Source organism: Labeo rohita, chromosome 24 (genome assembly GCF_022985175.1).
Source record: "Labeo rohita strain BAU-BD-2019 chromosome 24, IGBB_LRoh.1.0, whole genome shotgun sequence".
NCBI lineage: Eukaryota > Metazoa > Chordata > Actinopteri > Cypriniformes > Cyprinidae > Labeo > Labeo rohita.
The window spans coordinates 7,904,624-7,922,093 of NC_066892.1; the positions used below are offsets into that span (position 1 = coordinate 7,904,624).

The 17,470-nt window shown below is 36.7% G+C and overlaps 2 protein-coding genes across 3 annotated transcripts in view; one reads left to right on the forward strand and one right to left on the reverse strand.

The window, feature by feature from the left end:
- Positions 1-41: 41 nt before the first annotated feature.
- LOC127155487 (uncharacterized) lies at positions 42-10,633 on the forward strand. Its single transcript, XM_051097713.1, has 4 exons — positions 42-153; positions 2,829-2,893; positions 6,910-7,742; positions 10,044-10,633. The coding sequence occupies exons 1-4, from the start codon at positions 119-121 to the stop codon at positions 10,191-10,193; spliced, it is 1,083 nt and encodes a 360-aa protein (XP_050953670.1). The 5' UTR covers positions 42-118; the 3' UTR covers positions 10,194-10,633.
- A 2,141-nt stretch (positions 10,634-12,774) lies between these two features.
- plppr5b (phospholipid phosphatase related 5b) overlaps positions 12,775-17,470 on the reverse strand; it is a 66,223-nt gene continuing 61,527 nt past the window's right edge. For both annotated transcript variants that reach the window (XM_051097543.1, XM_051097544.1), the window contains one exon: positions 12,775-16,755. In XM_051097543.1, the coding sequence (XP_050953500.1) occupies positions 16,726-16,755 (30 nt within the window). In that variant the 3' untranslated portion in view covers positions 12,775-16,725. The remainder of the gene's footprint in view (positions 16,756-17,470) is intronic.

Genomic DNA, 17,470 nt, shown 5'->3' on the forward strand with positions numbered 1-17,470 from the left:
TGAAGCGTGTCCAAGTTCCTGGTTACTGTTGTGTCTCTTGTGTGTAATTATGGCATTGGGTGCAAACATGACCATGTCAAAGCGTTCAGAAGAGACCACGAGATAAACCTGTGCCAACATGCAGCTCACGGAAAATAAACAGAAGACTAAAAGGTACAGTTATTAGCTTTATTTGACTATTATGCTTCTTAAATTTTACTTGATATCAGACTGCAAGCCCAGTGACTTTCAGTGTTTAGTTTCATTTTTTGGTGAAAAAAAAATTAATAAAATAAAAGCTATTTTAAATGAACAATGTAATGAATATTCAATTTATTAAAGCCAAGTAGGAATCTCATAAAGTTAGTGTTTTTAAGTATTTTACATTTATTAATAAAGTTGAATAAAGTAGAAATGTTTAGAGGATGAAGTTGAATTTACGAGAATAAAGTAGCAATGTTTCGAGAACAAATTTGAAATGTTTTGAGAATAAAGCTTAAATGTTTAGTAAATAAAGCCGAAATGTTTTGAGAATAAAGCTGAAATGTTTAGTGAATAAAGTCAAAATTACGAGAACAAAGTACATTCAACCGGCCTCACAACCGCAGACCACGTGTAACCACACCAGCCTATGACCTCCACATCCAGCATGTTCACCTCCAAGATCGTCTGAGACCTGCCGCCTGGACAGCTGCTGCAACAATCGGTTTGCATAACCAAAGAATTTCTGCACAAACTGTCAGAAACCGTCTCAGGGAAGCTCATCTGCATGCTCGTCGTCCTCATCGGGGTCTCGACCTGACTGCAGTTCGTTATCGTAACCGACTTGAGTGGGCAAATGCTCACATTCGACGGGGCCTGGCACTTTGAAGAGGTGTTCTCCTCACGGATGAATCCCGGTTTTCACTGTACAGGGCAGATGGCAGATAGTGTGTATGGCGCTGTGTGGGTGAGCGGTTTGCTGATGTCAACGTTGTGGATTGAGTGGCCCATGGTGGCGGTGGGGTTATGGTATGGGCAGGTGCATGTTATGGACAAACAAAGAACACAGGTTCTTTTTTTTATTGATGGCATTCTGAATGCACAGAGATACCGTGACGAGATCCTGAGGCCCGCTGTTGTGCCATTCATCCATGATCATCACCTCATGTTGCAGCATGATAATGCACAGCCACATGTTGCAAGGATCTGTACACAATTCCTGGAAGCTGAAAACATCCCAGTTCTTGCATGGCCAGCATACTCACCGAGCATGTCACCCACTGAGCATGTTTGGGATGCTCTGGATCAGCGTATACGACAGCGTGTTCCAGTTCCTGCCAATATCCAGCAACTTTGCACAGCTATTGAAGATGAGTGGACCAACATTCCATTTTTGGTCAGTGTATAAACAACAATAAAACATTCTAAAAGACTGAAGTCACCTTTATTTATATACCGCCTTTAACAATACAGAATTGTGACAAGGCGGAGTGAATTGTGAAGTGGACTCCAACTCGTTAACATAAGTTATTGTTATCTTCCGCATGTGCAAAAGGTTAGAATATACTCTCAAAATATTATAACTTTAATCTTGTAATTGCTACGAATGAATCTCGCAATTTTGATGTTATTCTTAAAAATATTTTGACTTTATACTCAAAACATTTCGACATTATTCTCATAATTTTGACTTTATTGTCGAAATATTATGACTTTAATCTCATAATCTTAAATACCTAAATCTAAAAGTTTCGTTTTCAGTTCTCTCTGTTATGAAAACCCATTTCTGCTAACAAGTTTTAAAAAAAATTGTAACTTTATATCTTCCATTTTTTGAGTTTATCTCAGAAAGTGAATTTATGTCTTAATTTAGACTTTATACTGTGGCTTGGAAGCAGTTGTATCGGCTCTGCTCTCTCTCTCTCTCTCTCAGTGTTCCTGTACTCAATCTGCTGGAGGAATTAAGAGTTTTCACACCGTCAAAACAAGCCATTTCCATTGTATGCTGCACTGAACACAAGGGCTGGAACAGAGAAAATTACTCTGCTTCTGCATTACGCTTTCACAAAAAGTGTGCTTTAGAGATGTTAGAGGTGGTTTGTGAGTAGCGCTGATATGAGGTGATGGTAATGGAAAACAATAGCCAGGAATAATTATGGACCTCCATGACTCATTGGTCCTGGGCTATAGAGTCGTTCTCTATATCTCTATAAGCGCTTTGATGAACTGCAGAAACATTCACAGGGATTCTGTTAGCATTGTACGCTCAATTCATCTCACTGCTTGCTAAACTGATGTTGTTTTGCTATAGTGAAGAGCTTCTATTGTCCTGCCTGTTGCCATCACATCAGAAACAATTCAGTACCAACCATCACGCTGAATACAACACACTATGGGCTGCTTTGTAAAAAGTCTCCTGTCAGTCCTTTCTTTGGAAATTCAGTTTCATTTTTGACTTCACTGTGGTTCAATTCAATTAGAAAATGTCCAAAATTGCATTTTGTTGTTCAAATGTTGGTTTTTAATATGTATATATATATATATATATACACACATACATACACACAAACACACACACACACACAAATACCTGAAATTACTGCCTTGAGTTATTTTGGAATAAATGTAAAATGCTTAAAACACTAACTAGATGATATTCATAGTAGGCTTTAATAAACTGAATATTTTTTACACTGTTAAAATATAAAATAGAAAACATTGGAAAATACATATTTAATGTACATTTTTACTGGAAAAAGAAAGCAACAATGTCATTAAGTCAATAGCCTAACTGCACTTCTGTCTTCAGACTTTAAAAAGGGGAAAATTCTGGTCTTTTATCCATTTATGTCAAAATGTTTCCACAGAAAAGACGAGAAGAGGGATCTGTGCTGTGCTTGGGAATGTTCCGATACAGATGGCGGCATCAGTGGTAAGCAATCAAACACATTCATATTCAGTCAGTGAATCTATGTAATGGCTTACGTTGTAATGAATCTAGTTGGAAAGAGTAAAATGCTGCCAAAGAAAAATCAATAATACTCTCTGAAATGGCTCTAACGCCACATCAGAGTCATAATCAAAGTCCTGAGTGACAGTCCCACAGAGTTCCCTTAAACATAGTTTAGTTCAAGCAGCAGGAGAGGAGATAATGGATGACGCCGGCGTTTTCCTGTACGCGACTTGCGTCTAATTACACTGTTGCTTTCACCTGCTGCTACGGGAAATTCCTTATGGGGATCTGGAGGCGTCCATTATGTGTGGCGCAAACATTTGTCTGCTACTGAGTCTAGCTTGCTACCCAGCATGCCTCAAAATCACCTCGCAGTGTGCATCGGGACTGAAAGGCGCGACTTCCTGCCAATCACTCAGCATGTAAAGGTTTCTCTACGCATGGAGGCATGAGGCCAGATGCTTAATTTGCAAATGTTTTTCTGTTTTGACTGGTTATTATGTTTGTTTGGGCTTTTAACTATTGTTTTGACTGGAGGGTGAGAATTTATTTGTCTCTAAAACAGTTTTTTCAAAAATGGTTGGAGTGATAGGATACTGGGCACACTTTTATGCTACCAGTCAAAAGTTTTTAAACAGTACGATTTCTAATGTTTTTTAAAAGTCTCTTTTGCTCACCAAGCCTCCAAAAATGGTAAAATTTTGAAATATTTTAACTATTTAAAATTGTAATTTATTCCTGTGATTTCAAACCTGAATTTTGAGCATTAAAAAGATGCTAGATTGGTCCAATTTAAGACATAGCCACAGTATTTTTACAGTATTTATTTTAGAGGAACTTCCAAGCAGCCTCATGTGGGAGCTCAACAAGGGCACAGCGTGAGTAACGACCACTGCTGACTATTAGACGCGCAAATGACACTTCACTCACAACAGCACTCTGGTACTGAGTCATATGTGCTCAAACCATATACAATTATTGTAATTGATACAATTACCAACCCAACTCCCCGTTATGGTATTTCCTTGCATTGACATTTTCTCTGTCAGAGACAAAAAGGAGGAATAGTTCACCCAAGATGAAAATCTGCTAAATATTTACTCAGATTTGGAGAAATTTAGCATTACATCACTTGCTCACCAGTGGATCCACTGCAGTGAATGGGTGCCGTCAGAATGAGAGTCCAAACAGCTGATAAAAACAGTATAATCCACAGGTAATCCACACTTGTATGGACTCCAGTCCATCAATTAACATCTTGTGTAGTGAAAAACTGTGTGTTTGTAAGAAACAAATACATCATTAAGATGTTTTAACGTTAAACTGTTGCCTCTGGGAAATGACAAATCTACTTTTTCACTGGAGAAAGCAATATTATGGATAGAGGACTCACATTTTAACTGAAATTAATGGTTTGAAGTTAATATTTTAATGATAAATTGATTACAAACACACTGCTTTTTACTTCACAAGTGTTTACTTTTGTCGTGTGGATTATTGTGATGTTTTTATCAGCTTTTTAGGACTCTAATTCTGACGGCACCCATTCACTGAAGAGAATCCATTGGTGAGTAAGTAATAATGCTAAATTTCTCCAAATCAGTTCAGATGAAGAAACAAACTCTACATCCTGGATGGCCTGAGTACACTTACACCAAATTATTTATTTAATGATAAACAACAGCATTGTTTACAACAAATTTTGCACAAAAAAAAATATTTCTAAGGCTACTCTGTGGGTGATTTTTAATAAATTAATTTAATAAATCATGATTTTTGTGTGAAAACATTCTAAGCTGTTAGGGAACATCAAAGCTTAAAGTAGTGCATATATTGGATATTTTTCCCAAACTCTAGTATTTGGCATCTTCTCAAAATGTTGTGAGCAATAACAAAAAACCAACACCGCATATTATGCAGAGATCTCACAGGAGCAAATATTAGCCAGATGTTGTTTACTCCAGTCTCATTATATAAACAGTGGCCCCAACGTCTGAGACCACAGTGAAAATTTGATTAAAAAGGGGGGAATATCCAATATAAATAATAAGAAGAAATATGTAAGATTCTGCATGATTTCTTGGCCACACTGATTTTGGAATCTTAGTTGTTCTTGCTTTGAATGATACACAAGATTCTTTTTGAATATAGAAACATTTAAGCATGGCAATTTGTAATATGTTAAAATGAATCTGTATTAAATTGGTAAATAATGGAAAATGCACTAGCTGTCTATGAGTTTGTACCCCCAATATGTCTCTCTGCTCTCCAGAAGTTAGATGTTAAAGACGTTTGCATTGAAACCCTTTACCACTTACCTGCTCTGGAGCAAACGGTGAGTCACTGCGAGTCCCACAGCGTCAGTGCAGCTTTCTGAAAGATAGCCGTAGAGTGGGACATCGATCAGAGCCGGGCCACGCTGGGCTCAGACCTGACATTTAAAAACCGGACCTGTGATTAATCATCGGCCTAACAGGGCTCAGACTTCACAGCATTTGTAATGAAGCCCTGTGAACACTCAAAGACCCAAGAGCAAGAAAGCAGGAGGGTTTACCATCTCTGTGATAGATGTAACCTTGTTAACAGTCTAAATAGGAATGCTTATATTTACCCAAATATCCTGAGAATTCATTCTTGTTCCCAAAACAGACATTAGATCTTCTCAACATATTCCCAATGCAGGTATGAAATCAATAAGATGCAGTTTAGCTTCTAAATCAGCTAATCAGGGTTTATAGGATTACTTCAAAATTACCAGCAGGTGTGTTGCACTAGCCTAATGGATAATCAGAATATCTTTTCCAGTTATTCTTTTCTAGGAGTGAGCTTAGCAGTAATAATAAATAACACAAATAGTGCTAGTGTAGTTATTTGTGTCTATATTGGGGGTTTTGCTAATGAAGAATGGCAAAAAAGCTTTTCAGAAAGCACCTATTTGGTAAGGCTGCGATGATAAATTGATGCTTCATGATGATTTGTGAATCGAATGAATCACGATTCTCTCTGGAATCGATTCTGAGCTTTTTAACAGCAGGTGAAGCTCTAATCTAGTTTTTAAACAGCAGACTCAAATGCTCACCAAGAAGACCGGTAAAGCGCGTCTCAGAATGCTTTTATGGCGTGAAATTAATGTAAACAAAAACTACTGTGAACATCTTTGTAATTCGCTTCAACCTTTTTAAACTTTACATTATGAACGACTATTTTAGGTGAAAGTTTGTGTAAGGAATTGAAAGCAAGCAGAGTACAGGTGATTATAAGGCAGTGCCATCTCGTTAAAAACTAAGCCCAAAATCTGCAAAACGATGATTAAATAAGCAGCAGGTGTGTTAATGCTTTTTTATGTTTTTATTCAATTTTGATTGTACTGTAAACCGAATCATTACATTTTATTGTAATTGTACATGATATAGAGGGTTTGCACTTACATCATGATTTGGTTAGTTGAGTTACCCGGATTGGCGATACTCGGATGTAAACAACAATATGGATTGCATGGTTAATGTACTATTGAATACATTGTACTGCTAATTTGTGCTGTTTAAACCACAAAAAACGTAGCTGCTGAATCATGGAGAAGGACTTAGTAAGCAGGAAAGGGCACAATATTTTGACAAACGAAAGTTAATAGGTGGTAAAGATACGTATGAGCAGAGTTAATTAAGATATTAGCCTAATATTTCACATACCTGACCGGAAATGATAAGAACAAACATGAATTGTCAAGATTCTTGCCCTAGAAATCCTGGTTCAGTTTGGCCAACCACAAACGGTCCGACTGGTTAGTACAGCCCAAAACATGACAATAACTGAACATTTTTAGCAGCAATAATCAGCAAAATATGCAAGTTTTGTTTGGTTCAGTGGCATTGTTTATATTCACTGCCGCCAATATGCCTGACTGATGATGTGTCGTGAAAACACTCTGTAAGAAGTGTTTCTTAAACAGCAAATTAGCATATTAGAATGATTTCGTTTTCTTTTTTTTTTTTCAGATGATAATTCATTTCACAGATACCAGGAGGCCAAACAGAAGGCTAGGCAGAAATGCAGTTACTTGGACGAGAGGAACATCATTTTGTCCCCTCATTTATTTGCTCAGCCCAGGTCATGCGTATCCGGAGCAAATGATGCATCGGATGAAGGAAACTCAAGATGGAAAGCATCTCAAATCAGTAGTGCCCCCTCTAAATCTGCCAACCCAGATGTGAGCATTACCACTGAGAGACCAAATGCATCGGACCCAAGCTTTGTACCCATAAATCCCAGCATATCTAGTGATTCAATGACCCAGAGACAAAATACTGTCAGCGAGAACTCACTGCAAATACATATTGTAGAGGTGAACAGCATTCTGCCAATGATAGAGTGGATTCCCGAATCATCTCATGAGCAAATGACAGAGGAAACAACATCCTGGAGGTGTGAGGGATTTGTCTCGGCGAAGCATGAAACAAGGAGTCCCGAAGCTCTTTGGAAAAAGGCATCTGGACAGAAAATCGAATGGTGCCGTGAGCGCCTGGCTAAGGCGGCCCACCTCGGGTCATCACCTACTGCAGCCAGACCCAGAGTGGTGATCCGAAGACTGGCACGAGGAAGAGGTCACAGAGGGACAAGCAGCCATAAGGAGCAGAAGCTCAAACCGTTGGTGAATCACAAAGACTTGCACAATAGCTACTACAGTCATTCAACACTAAAGAATCGCTATGGATGTCTCTGTAGCCCTGTCCAGCCACGGTTGAGACACAGTACAGACCAGCGAGACGCCGCACAGACCCTGGACATGAAACAACAATGCCAGGAGAGAGAGTTTTCAAATGCGACTGGGGTAAGATTTATGTTCTCAAACTACACACGTTTTGCTCTTAAAGCCCAGACTATTTCATTGGGATTCCCGCATTGTTTTCTGTCCACTTCTTACTCAGACGTGTCAGTTGATCGATGTCCTGACTTGAACTTCTCGCCTTTAAAGCACAAACGCCAATTTTTACAAGCGTGCAAATTGAATGAGAAGCAAAACAATGCGTAACAAAATAAGGCTGCTTGTTCTTGCTGGGAAACCTGTGGCATGGATTGATTGTTTTATAAGGATATCGACCTGTTTCGTGGTAAACAGAAATGAATGGTTTTGTTACACAATCAGCCACTGTTTGATTCCAGATGAATGCTGGGTTATGGACCGGTAGCTATTGTTAGCTGCAAAGTATTACAGGAGCAATTTAGACTTTATTGGTTATTGGAGTGCATACTAAACACTGCTTTAGTAATGGATAAAAATATGTCAGTGCATTGCAATGCATAAGACTGGTAATGAAAAATCAGTGCATCTGTTGTAAAACTTAATTAAATATATAATTTAATTAGATGAAATGAATCTAATTTCTTGTAAAAAGCAAACAAATCCAAACAGAGGCAGACAATCAAATAGGCCAATAACTGAAGGGAACTGACTTTACAAAAGCATTACACATTACCTTTTTAAAAGTAATTACAAAATTGGTACAGAAAAGTGAAGTTACTTTGGAGAAAATCTACATGCCACAAGTTTAGATTTTCACAAGATCCAATTTTCTTTCGCATTCTATCTGAGCCACTTCGAAATGTCATTTTAAATTGGATACATATCCAATATCTGGACGTCCAGTCTACGTCTAAACACACATATCCCATTCTCCTCAACCCACCACAATGCGAGGGCGACAAGTTTGCCCATAAAGGCTACACTGTAAGTCTAATGGACAGATCTGATCTTTTGGCCCACCTGTTTACATTCACTTTAGACATGACATGCAAAATCATTTCAAAATGATCCTACATCGCTACAGAAGTACCGGCCCAGTCTTTGCAAAGTGAACATGCAAAGATCATCAAACACCCTTAGCAAAAAAGGTAAAACAGCGATATAGGGCGATTTTGAAGTTGAGGGAGAACATGAGATGGGAGTTTTTTCGACATACCCTAACTGTCATGAACTGGGAAAAAAAACTGATTTCGGGCAGAGCAAGACAAGCATTTGACATTAAAAAGTATATAAATTGTATTATTTTTATAAAAATAACAATTTCGCTAGATAAGACCCTTCTTCCTCGGCTGGGATCGTTTACAACCGTATTTTAGATCGTTTGAAGACGCATTTAAACTGTATTTTGGAAGTTCAAACTCGGGGCACCATATGAGTCCATTATATGGAGAAACATCAATCAAAAAACATTTTTTTATGACTGAAGAAAAAAACGTGAACATCTTGGATGACAAGGGGGTTCTGGAAGTAGATTTCTCCTTTAATGTAAACACAATGTTGTGTCAAAAGTGAACAGACGGGCCAAAAAATTGGATATGGTCAAAAGATTGGATTTGTGCATTAAAAGTCCTTGCACACTGAGTCTGAAATTATCGCCCGGAATTTTCACGTTGTGTCGACCTCACGTTGTGTCAATCATATTTACACACTGTCTCTAAAGCATTCAAAAAAAAAAATTGGAATGAGTTAAATTTTCTGCATTTTTCACATCTGTAACAAGCATTTTGAGAGGTGTTTTGACAATTCAGAGCCACTGTGACGTTACATGATGAATACGAAAAGAAACGGACTCGGTGTGCAAGGACCTGCAGTGTAAATGCAGCCTAAATGTACAAACAGATCAGCAATGGATATTAAGAAAGCAAATAGGATCAATTTTCATCTCATGTTGAGTTTAAACAAACCGATTAACTTCAAACAGGCATTACTGAACCATGAAGTGACCAGATCAAGTAAATTTCCCTCTTAATGTGACCCAGCCATGCTAAATTAACCTTTATTAGTGTGATGTTTGTGCTTGCTTTATTGTGAATAATGATAAACCTCTCAAAAAATAAAAAGACTTCCGTAAGCTCAGGTGGCCTGTTTTCACGGCAGTTCAATCTTCACCGGGAGCATTAGCAGCAGTCAAACCCAGAGAAAATAAGAGGGAATCTCAAAGCAGGAGAACGTGTTTCCCTTCGGAAAAGAATCAAACCTTGTGATGTGGGAAGGAATGAGAAATAGAGACTTTCCACTTTGACCCTGTTGAGTGACAGTTATAAATGTGAGCTAGTCGAATCGCTCCATCTTTTCTGATTGCTTGTTTGTCCGTTTGTTGCTCCTCAGGACATACGGTGTCACTCAGGATGCCCGAAGGACGCCGAATCCCCAACGACTCCGCACCATGTCACTCTCTCTCATATTTTACAGGTTCTCCAGAGCAAACCAGCCAATTTTCCTGAGGTCAGGGGCCAGAGATGCCACAGGGCTCTTTAAACGCATTCAATATTAGACGTCCGACGTTTTATACCCCGTAAAGTGCTTGTCAAAGAAAACACCACAGCTTTAGAATATATTTTTTTATTCAAACTTTAAATTTCATCGTCTCTACAGTGTAAAAGGTCATGAATTCAAAGCCCTAAAAGGACTCAGAGATGGATTCACATCGACTTGGTAGGAAATCCATCTGTAGTATCCAAATAAACCATTTAGTAGTGATTCTCAAGGTGGGATGGCAGAAGAAAATATAGCAATCAGAAGTTAAAAAAGCTTTTTGAGGTCGAAAGAACATCTTTTAACAACCGAAAGCAAGCTAGAAAACAGAACGTAAATATAAACACGATTAAAAAACATCTATTTGGTACACAGTAAACCAGTGTGATACTACAGCTAAGATTCAAAGAATATCAATGATTAATACAGTACAATATGTACTTACAGTATGCCATCGTACACCCACAAACCCCCAGCCACACATACACGTACAGCACAAACATAAGAAAATAAACATCGATAATCTCTGACAAAAATTATAATCATGTGCATTTACACTGTACACACCATGTTGGTTTTTACTGTAATACTGCTGCAGGCGCTGAGCGCTTTCATTAATTTTTATGCATGTTTTTTTTCTTTCTGCATTATAAAGTGCAGCTATCCCTTCTGTGATTAGTGCTTTAGCAATAATATACCATTTATCACACCAATATATTATATATGTCTATATATATATCAATAAAAATATACATACCATTTGAGGGGAAGCCAAATGGGAATTTTCTCATGAGATATGAAGAATCACATTATTGCTCTTAAGGATTGGTCACATCAGCAGGACGTCGTACTATACGAGGGGAACCATATAATCAAGCACCAAAAGTCTAAAGCTTTTAAAAGAATATTCTGGGTTATTAGGAAAATAACCTCCTGTTGAACCACTGATGTCACATTGATGTCCTTACTACCTTTCTAGGCCTTGTGTCAGTTGCATTGTTGTCTGTGCAGGGTCAGAAAGCTTTTTGATTTCATCAAAAACATTTTTATTTGTGCTGAAGATGAACGAAGGTCTTACGGGTTTGGAACGGCATGAGGGTGAGTAATTACAGGATTTTCATTTTGAGTGTACTGTCCCTTTAAGATGAAGATAACCCAGAATATTCTTTTAAATGGCACCACGACATGACTGAATGAAACATAGGGCCGGAGTTTTGAAATATAACTTAGCGTAGCACTGATATTTTCAGAACAAAATAATGTAGGAGGCTAATTTATATCCACAATTTTACACGAGGTATCACGGTTTTTAATAATCACAGGAGGACAGGTGACTTTCTGACTTAGTTTTTCTTTAACATTAAAGGAGAAGTCCACTTCCAGAACAAAAATTTACAGATAATATACTCACCCCCTATAAGAAATTATGTTTTTTGAGGAAAACATTTCAGGATTTTTCTCCATATAATGGACTACGACGGCGTTTTAGTGCCACCTTAAAAAATAAAAAAAAATCTAAGATTACGAGATTAAACTCGTAATATTTCGAGAATAAACTCGAAACTACGAGAATAAAGTCGAAATGTTACGAGAATAAAGTCGAAATGTTACGAGAATAAAGTCGAAATGTTACGAGAAAAAAAGTCGAAATATTTCGAGAATAAACTCTTAGTAATACGAGATTAAAATCGTAGTATTTTGAGAAATAATGTCAAAATTAGGAAAAGAAAGTCGTATTTTACGTGAATGTATTGTACGCTTCCACCCACAACACAAACCGACTGAAGCTGTCAATGCAACCATTAATTGCAATGCCGTACGGCTTGAGTTTATCATATGAATCCATATGCCACAATGCGCTGGGACCCCGGCTGAAGTACTGGCGAAGCCGTTTTTCTACTGTCGTGCCGAACGGTTCTTAAAACGCTGTCCGTCTCCGTTGGCATGCATATCCCCTCAGCATTTGTTGGTAACCTTATACCTGTCGTCGCCTTTTGTTTATTTTATTTTTTGCGTTGTTTGTAGTTGTGTCCTTTTTTTCTGTTATTTAACAAAGTCCCAAAAACAGAAACATCTGATCATCATCCATATCTCTGTTTATATTACAATTGCGTTACCAAGGCAACGACTGACACATTTGTGTTTACATTCCAAAGAGTTCCGTTATCAGCACCACAGTGGAAAATGAAGCCGTATCCGTGCTGACTGGCCCGGATCGGCACGGATCGGCACGGAACGGAACGGTTAAGCGAAGAGAACGGTTCGGCCCGATAGTGGAAAAGCGGCTAAAGTCTCTTGAGAAACAACATCCTGTTCGAATAGCACACAGATGTAACCACCGATATCCGTGGAGTCGACCACTGGTCGCCATTTCAGACTGCACAAAAGAGGCAATTTCGGAGAATAAAGTCGAAATGTTACGAGAATAAAGTCGAAATGTTACGAGAAAAAAATCGAAATATTTCGACTTTTTTCTCGTAACATTTCGACTTTATTCTCGTAACATTTCGACTTTATTCTCGTAACATTTCGACTTTATTCTCGAAATATTACGAGATTAATCTCGTAATCTTAGATTTTTTTTTTTTTAAGGTGGCACTAAAACGCCGTCGTAATGGACTGATATGGTAACCAGAGTTTGAACTTCCAAAATGCAGTTTAAATGGAGCTTCAAACGATCCCAAATGTGGTTGTAAACGATCCCAGTCGAGGAAGAAGGGTCTTATCTAGCAAACCGATTGGTTATTTTCATTAAAAAAAATACAATCTCGAATGCTCGTCTTGTCTTGCTCTGCCTGAACTCTGTGTATTCTGGTTCAAGACAGTTAGGGTATGTCAGAAAACTCCAATCGTACTTTCTCCCTCAACTTAAAAAATCATTTTAAAATCATCCTACATCTCTGCAGAAGTACCGACCCAGTCTATGCAAAGTGAACATGCAAAGAAGATCAAACACCCTTAACAAAAAAGGTAAAACGGTGACATAGGACAATTTTGAAGTTGTGGGAGAACATGAGATAGGAGTTTTTTGACATACCCTAACTGTCGTGAACCGGAAAAAAGTTCAGGCAGAGTAAGACAAGACGAGCGTTTGACATTAAAAAGTTTATAAATTATATTATGTTTTATAAAAATAACTGATCGTTACGCTAGATAAGACCCTTCTTCCTCAGCTGGGGCTGTTTACTGCTGCATATAAACTGCATTTTGGAAGTTCAAACGCGGGGCACCATAGAAGTCCATTATAGGGAGAAAAATGCTGAAATGTTTTCCTCAAAAAACATAATTTCTGTACGGCTAAAGAAAGACAGACATGAACATCTTGGATGACAAGGGGGTGAGTACATTATCTGTAAATTTTTGTTCTGGAAGTGGACTTCTCCTTTAACAATACTGATCCTCAGTGAAAGATGTGCTGGCCACTAAAACAGTGTGAAACAAATGCCGAGGCGAGTATCGTTGTTAAACAGACACGTCTGACGGACTGACTCATTATTTGAGATGGCTGGTGATTGTCTTAGCAGATGATCTGTCTTTCACAGCTGGGTGATTTCAACTCAAACCCAGGCTCTGAAAGCCCATTGGCCGCTGAGTGAAACTGAATCCTGGCTTGTGAATTATCTAACCAATTGATGTGGAATTTATTTTTTGCTGCCAGTGCAGTAGGTGAGTACTTACGTTTATCTGAGCTTTGGTATTTTTGATTTTTTTTTTTTTTTATGTGAGCTTTCAAAAGGTATTTTTAGCTTATTTTCTGCCTTATTTTTGTGGACACAGTGTATTTATGTATGTATGGAAACCAAATTCTGCCTCAGAGTTTTTTACAATTTGAGAAACTCACACTGTGAGATATAAAATCATAAGAGTAGCAATTAAGAGAGCTTCAATGAAGAAAAATCAACTCATGTGAGATAAAATCACAATTATGTGAAAAAAGATGCAGTTGTGAAATCTACAATTGCAATTATGAGAAATAATGAATGAAACTGTCACGTTTTGAGACTTTAGTCACAATTGTAGGATATTTAAAATCACAATTATGAGAAAAAAAGATGCAGTTGTGAGGTATAAACTCACAATTTGAGACTTCAGTCACAATTTGATTAAAAACTTGCAAGTGTGAGATATTAAATTGCAATTAAGACAAATCACAATTATGAGACAAATGCTTCCATTTGTGAAATATAGTCACAATTTAAGAAAAACGTTGCAATTCTGAGAAACAAGGTTGCAATTTTGAAATAAGTTGCAATGGAGAAAAACAAAATCATATTGTGAAATTTAAAAAAAAAATCTAAATTATGAGAAAGTTACAGTTGTGAAATATAAAGTTGCAATTACGAGAAATAATGAATGAGCAAATGAATGGTCACAATTTGATATTTCAGTCACAATCGTGAGATATAATGTTGCAGTTAAGAGAAGTAAAGTCATATTGTGAGCTAAAATCACAGGAGAATTAAATCTGCAATTGTGAGATACTGAAGTCACAATTATGAGAAAAGACACAGTTGTGAGGTATAAACTTACAATTTAAGACTTCAGTCAAAATTTGATTAAAAAGTAATTGTGAGATATTAAAATCACAATTTTGAGAAAAAAGATGCAGTTGTGAGATATAAACTCACAATTTTAAAACTTCAGTCAAAATATGATTAAAAAGTTGCATTTGTGAGATATTAAGTTGCAATTAAGAGAAATAGTGATATTGTAAGACAAAAATCACAAAAATGATACAAATGGTTCCATTTGTGAAATATAGTCACAATTTGAGAAAAGAGTTGCAATTCTGAGAAACAAGCTTGCAATTTTGAAATATTAAGTTGCAATGGAGAGAAATAAAATCATATTGTGAGATTTAAAAAAATCTAAATTATGAGAAAGTTACAGTTGTGAAATATAAAGTTGCAATTCTGAGAAATAATGAATGAATGAATGAATAGTCACAATTTTCAGACTTTAGTCATAATCGGGAGATATAATATTGCAATTAAGAGATATAAAGTCATATTGTGAGATATAAAATCACAGGAGATATAAATTTGCAATTGCAAGATATTAAAGTTACAATTATGAGAAAAAAGATGCAGTTGTGAGGTATAAACTCACAATTTGAGACTGCAGTCACAATTTGATTAAAAAGTTGTAATTGTAAGATATTAAGTTGCAATTAACAGAAATTGTGATAGTGAGACATAAAATCACAATTATGAAAAAAATGGTTCTATCTGTAAAATATAGTCACAATTTGAGAAAAAAGTTGCAATTCTGAAAAACAAGGTTGCAATTTTGAAATAAGTTGCAATGAAGAGGAAAATCATTGAGAAAAAAAAAACTTGATTATGAGAAAGTTACAGTTGTGCAATATAAAGTTGTAATTAAGAGAAATAAGTGAATGAATGGTCACAATTTAAGACTTTAGTCACAATTGGGAGATATATTGCAATGAAGAGAAGTAAAGTCATATTGTGAGATATTAAAATCATAATTTTGAGAAAAAATATGCAGTTGTGAGGTATAAACTCACAATTTGAGACTTCAGTCACAATTTCATTAAGAAGTTTCAGTTGTGAGATATTAAGTTGGATTATTATGAGAATATGGTTCCACTTGTGAAATATAGTCAAAATTTGAGAAAAAAAGTTGCAATTCTAAGAAACAAGGTTGAAATTTGAAATTTGATTTATAAAAAAGGTGCAATTATAAGGGGGAAAGAAAAATCGCAATTATGACAAATATTGTTCTTTTTGTGAAATATAATCACAGTTATAATCGCAGGAAAAAGTGATATTGTGAGACAATTACGATTATGACTGAAAGTTGCTTTTGTGAGACATGAACCTTTCGTGAAAAAATTGTGAGAAGTTAAATTGCAATTAAAGTCACTGTGAGATACAAAATCACAAATATGAGACAAAGTTGCATTTATGAGTCACATATAACTTCTCTCACAGTTTAAGAAATACTGTGAAATGCAGTGTCACAATTTCAAGAAATAAACTCATAATTACCCCTTTTTTAAAAACTCTGAAGCAGAAATAGGATTCCATATGTTTGTACTCATCCAATGCAAGCATTAAAAAAACCCAAAAAATTCATACATGAATAAACATTTTCTGGAATATATGACGACGAAAATTTTCACAACTACAAGTTAAGTTCATTTTGAATTCCAAGCGCAGGTATTTGCATCAACCTGCCACAAACCTCTCATATGCAAACACAGACACGTACGCTCCCCACATACGCGAGCGGCTGAGATATTCTGAGCTCTGGATGTGAGCTCGGTCTGCAAAAAAGCCAACAGAACCGGTCAGGAAAATGTGAAGTGCAGCTTCAGTCATTAATTGCGTGATGGTAACAGTTATTAGTTGACAGGACCAATATTTCCACACACACACAAAGCAAGGGCAGAGCGATCCAAAACGACACCATAGAGATTATGACCACTGCGTTAGCGTTGAGCCGGGACTATCGGGACTGGACGGTAAACAGCGTGGATGTCCAATGTGTTTGCCACACCGGCGAATCAAGGTCACGTGATCTCAGCGAAGGCGATGTGATTCTGTTAACAGAGTGAGACGGAAGAAACAATGTCAGCAAAAACTGAGAACATCAAACACATCAAATCTGCTTCGGAAGTGGAAAGACTCTTTTAGATGTTTCCACACAAGGTTTAAGAAGAAAATATTTACACTTTCTACATTTACACCTAAGCTCACTGCAAAATAACATCTTGTTTTTCAGTAAGAACATCCTTTTTTTCTTTTTCATTAACCTCTTGAAATTGTTAAAGGATTAATTCACTTCCAGAATAAATATTTTCTGATCATTTATTCACCCCCATGTCATCCAAGATGTTCATGATTTCCTTTCTTCAGTCAAAAAAAATTATGTTTTTAGACGAAAACATTCCAGGATTTTTCTCCATATAGTGGATTTCAATGGGAGCCAATGGGTTGAAGGTCCAAATTGCAGTTTCAAAGGGTTCTACATGATCCCAGCTGAGGAATAAAGGTCTTATCTAGTGAAACGATTGGTCATTTTCTAAAAAAAAATAAAACGTATATACTAACCACAAATGCTCATCTTGCACAGTTCAAAAAGGTAGGGTAAGGTGAAAAACTCAATGTCATTTTGTCCTCCAACTTCAAAATCGTCCAACATCATTGTTTTACCTTTTTTTTTGTAAAGGCTGTTTAATTTTCTTTGCACGTTCACTTTGTAAACACTGGGTTGGTACTTCTGCCTATGTCTACATGACCTTTCCAATGTGATTA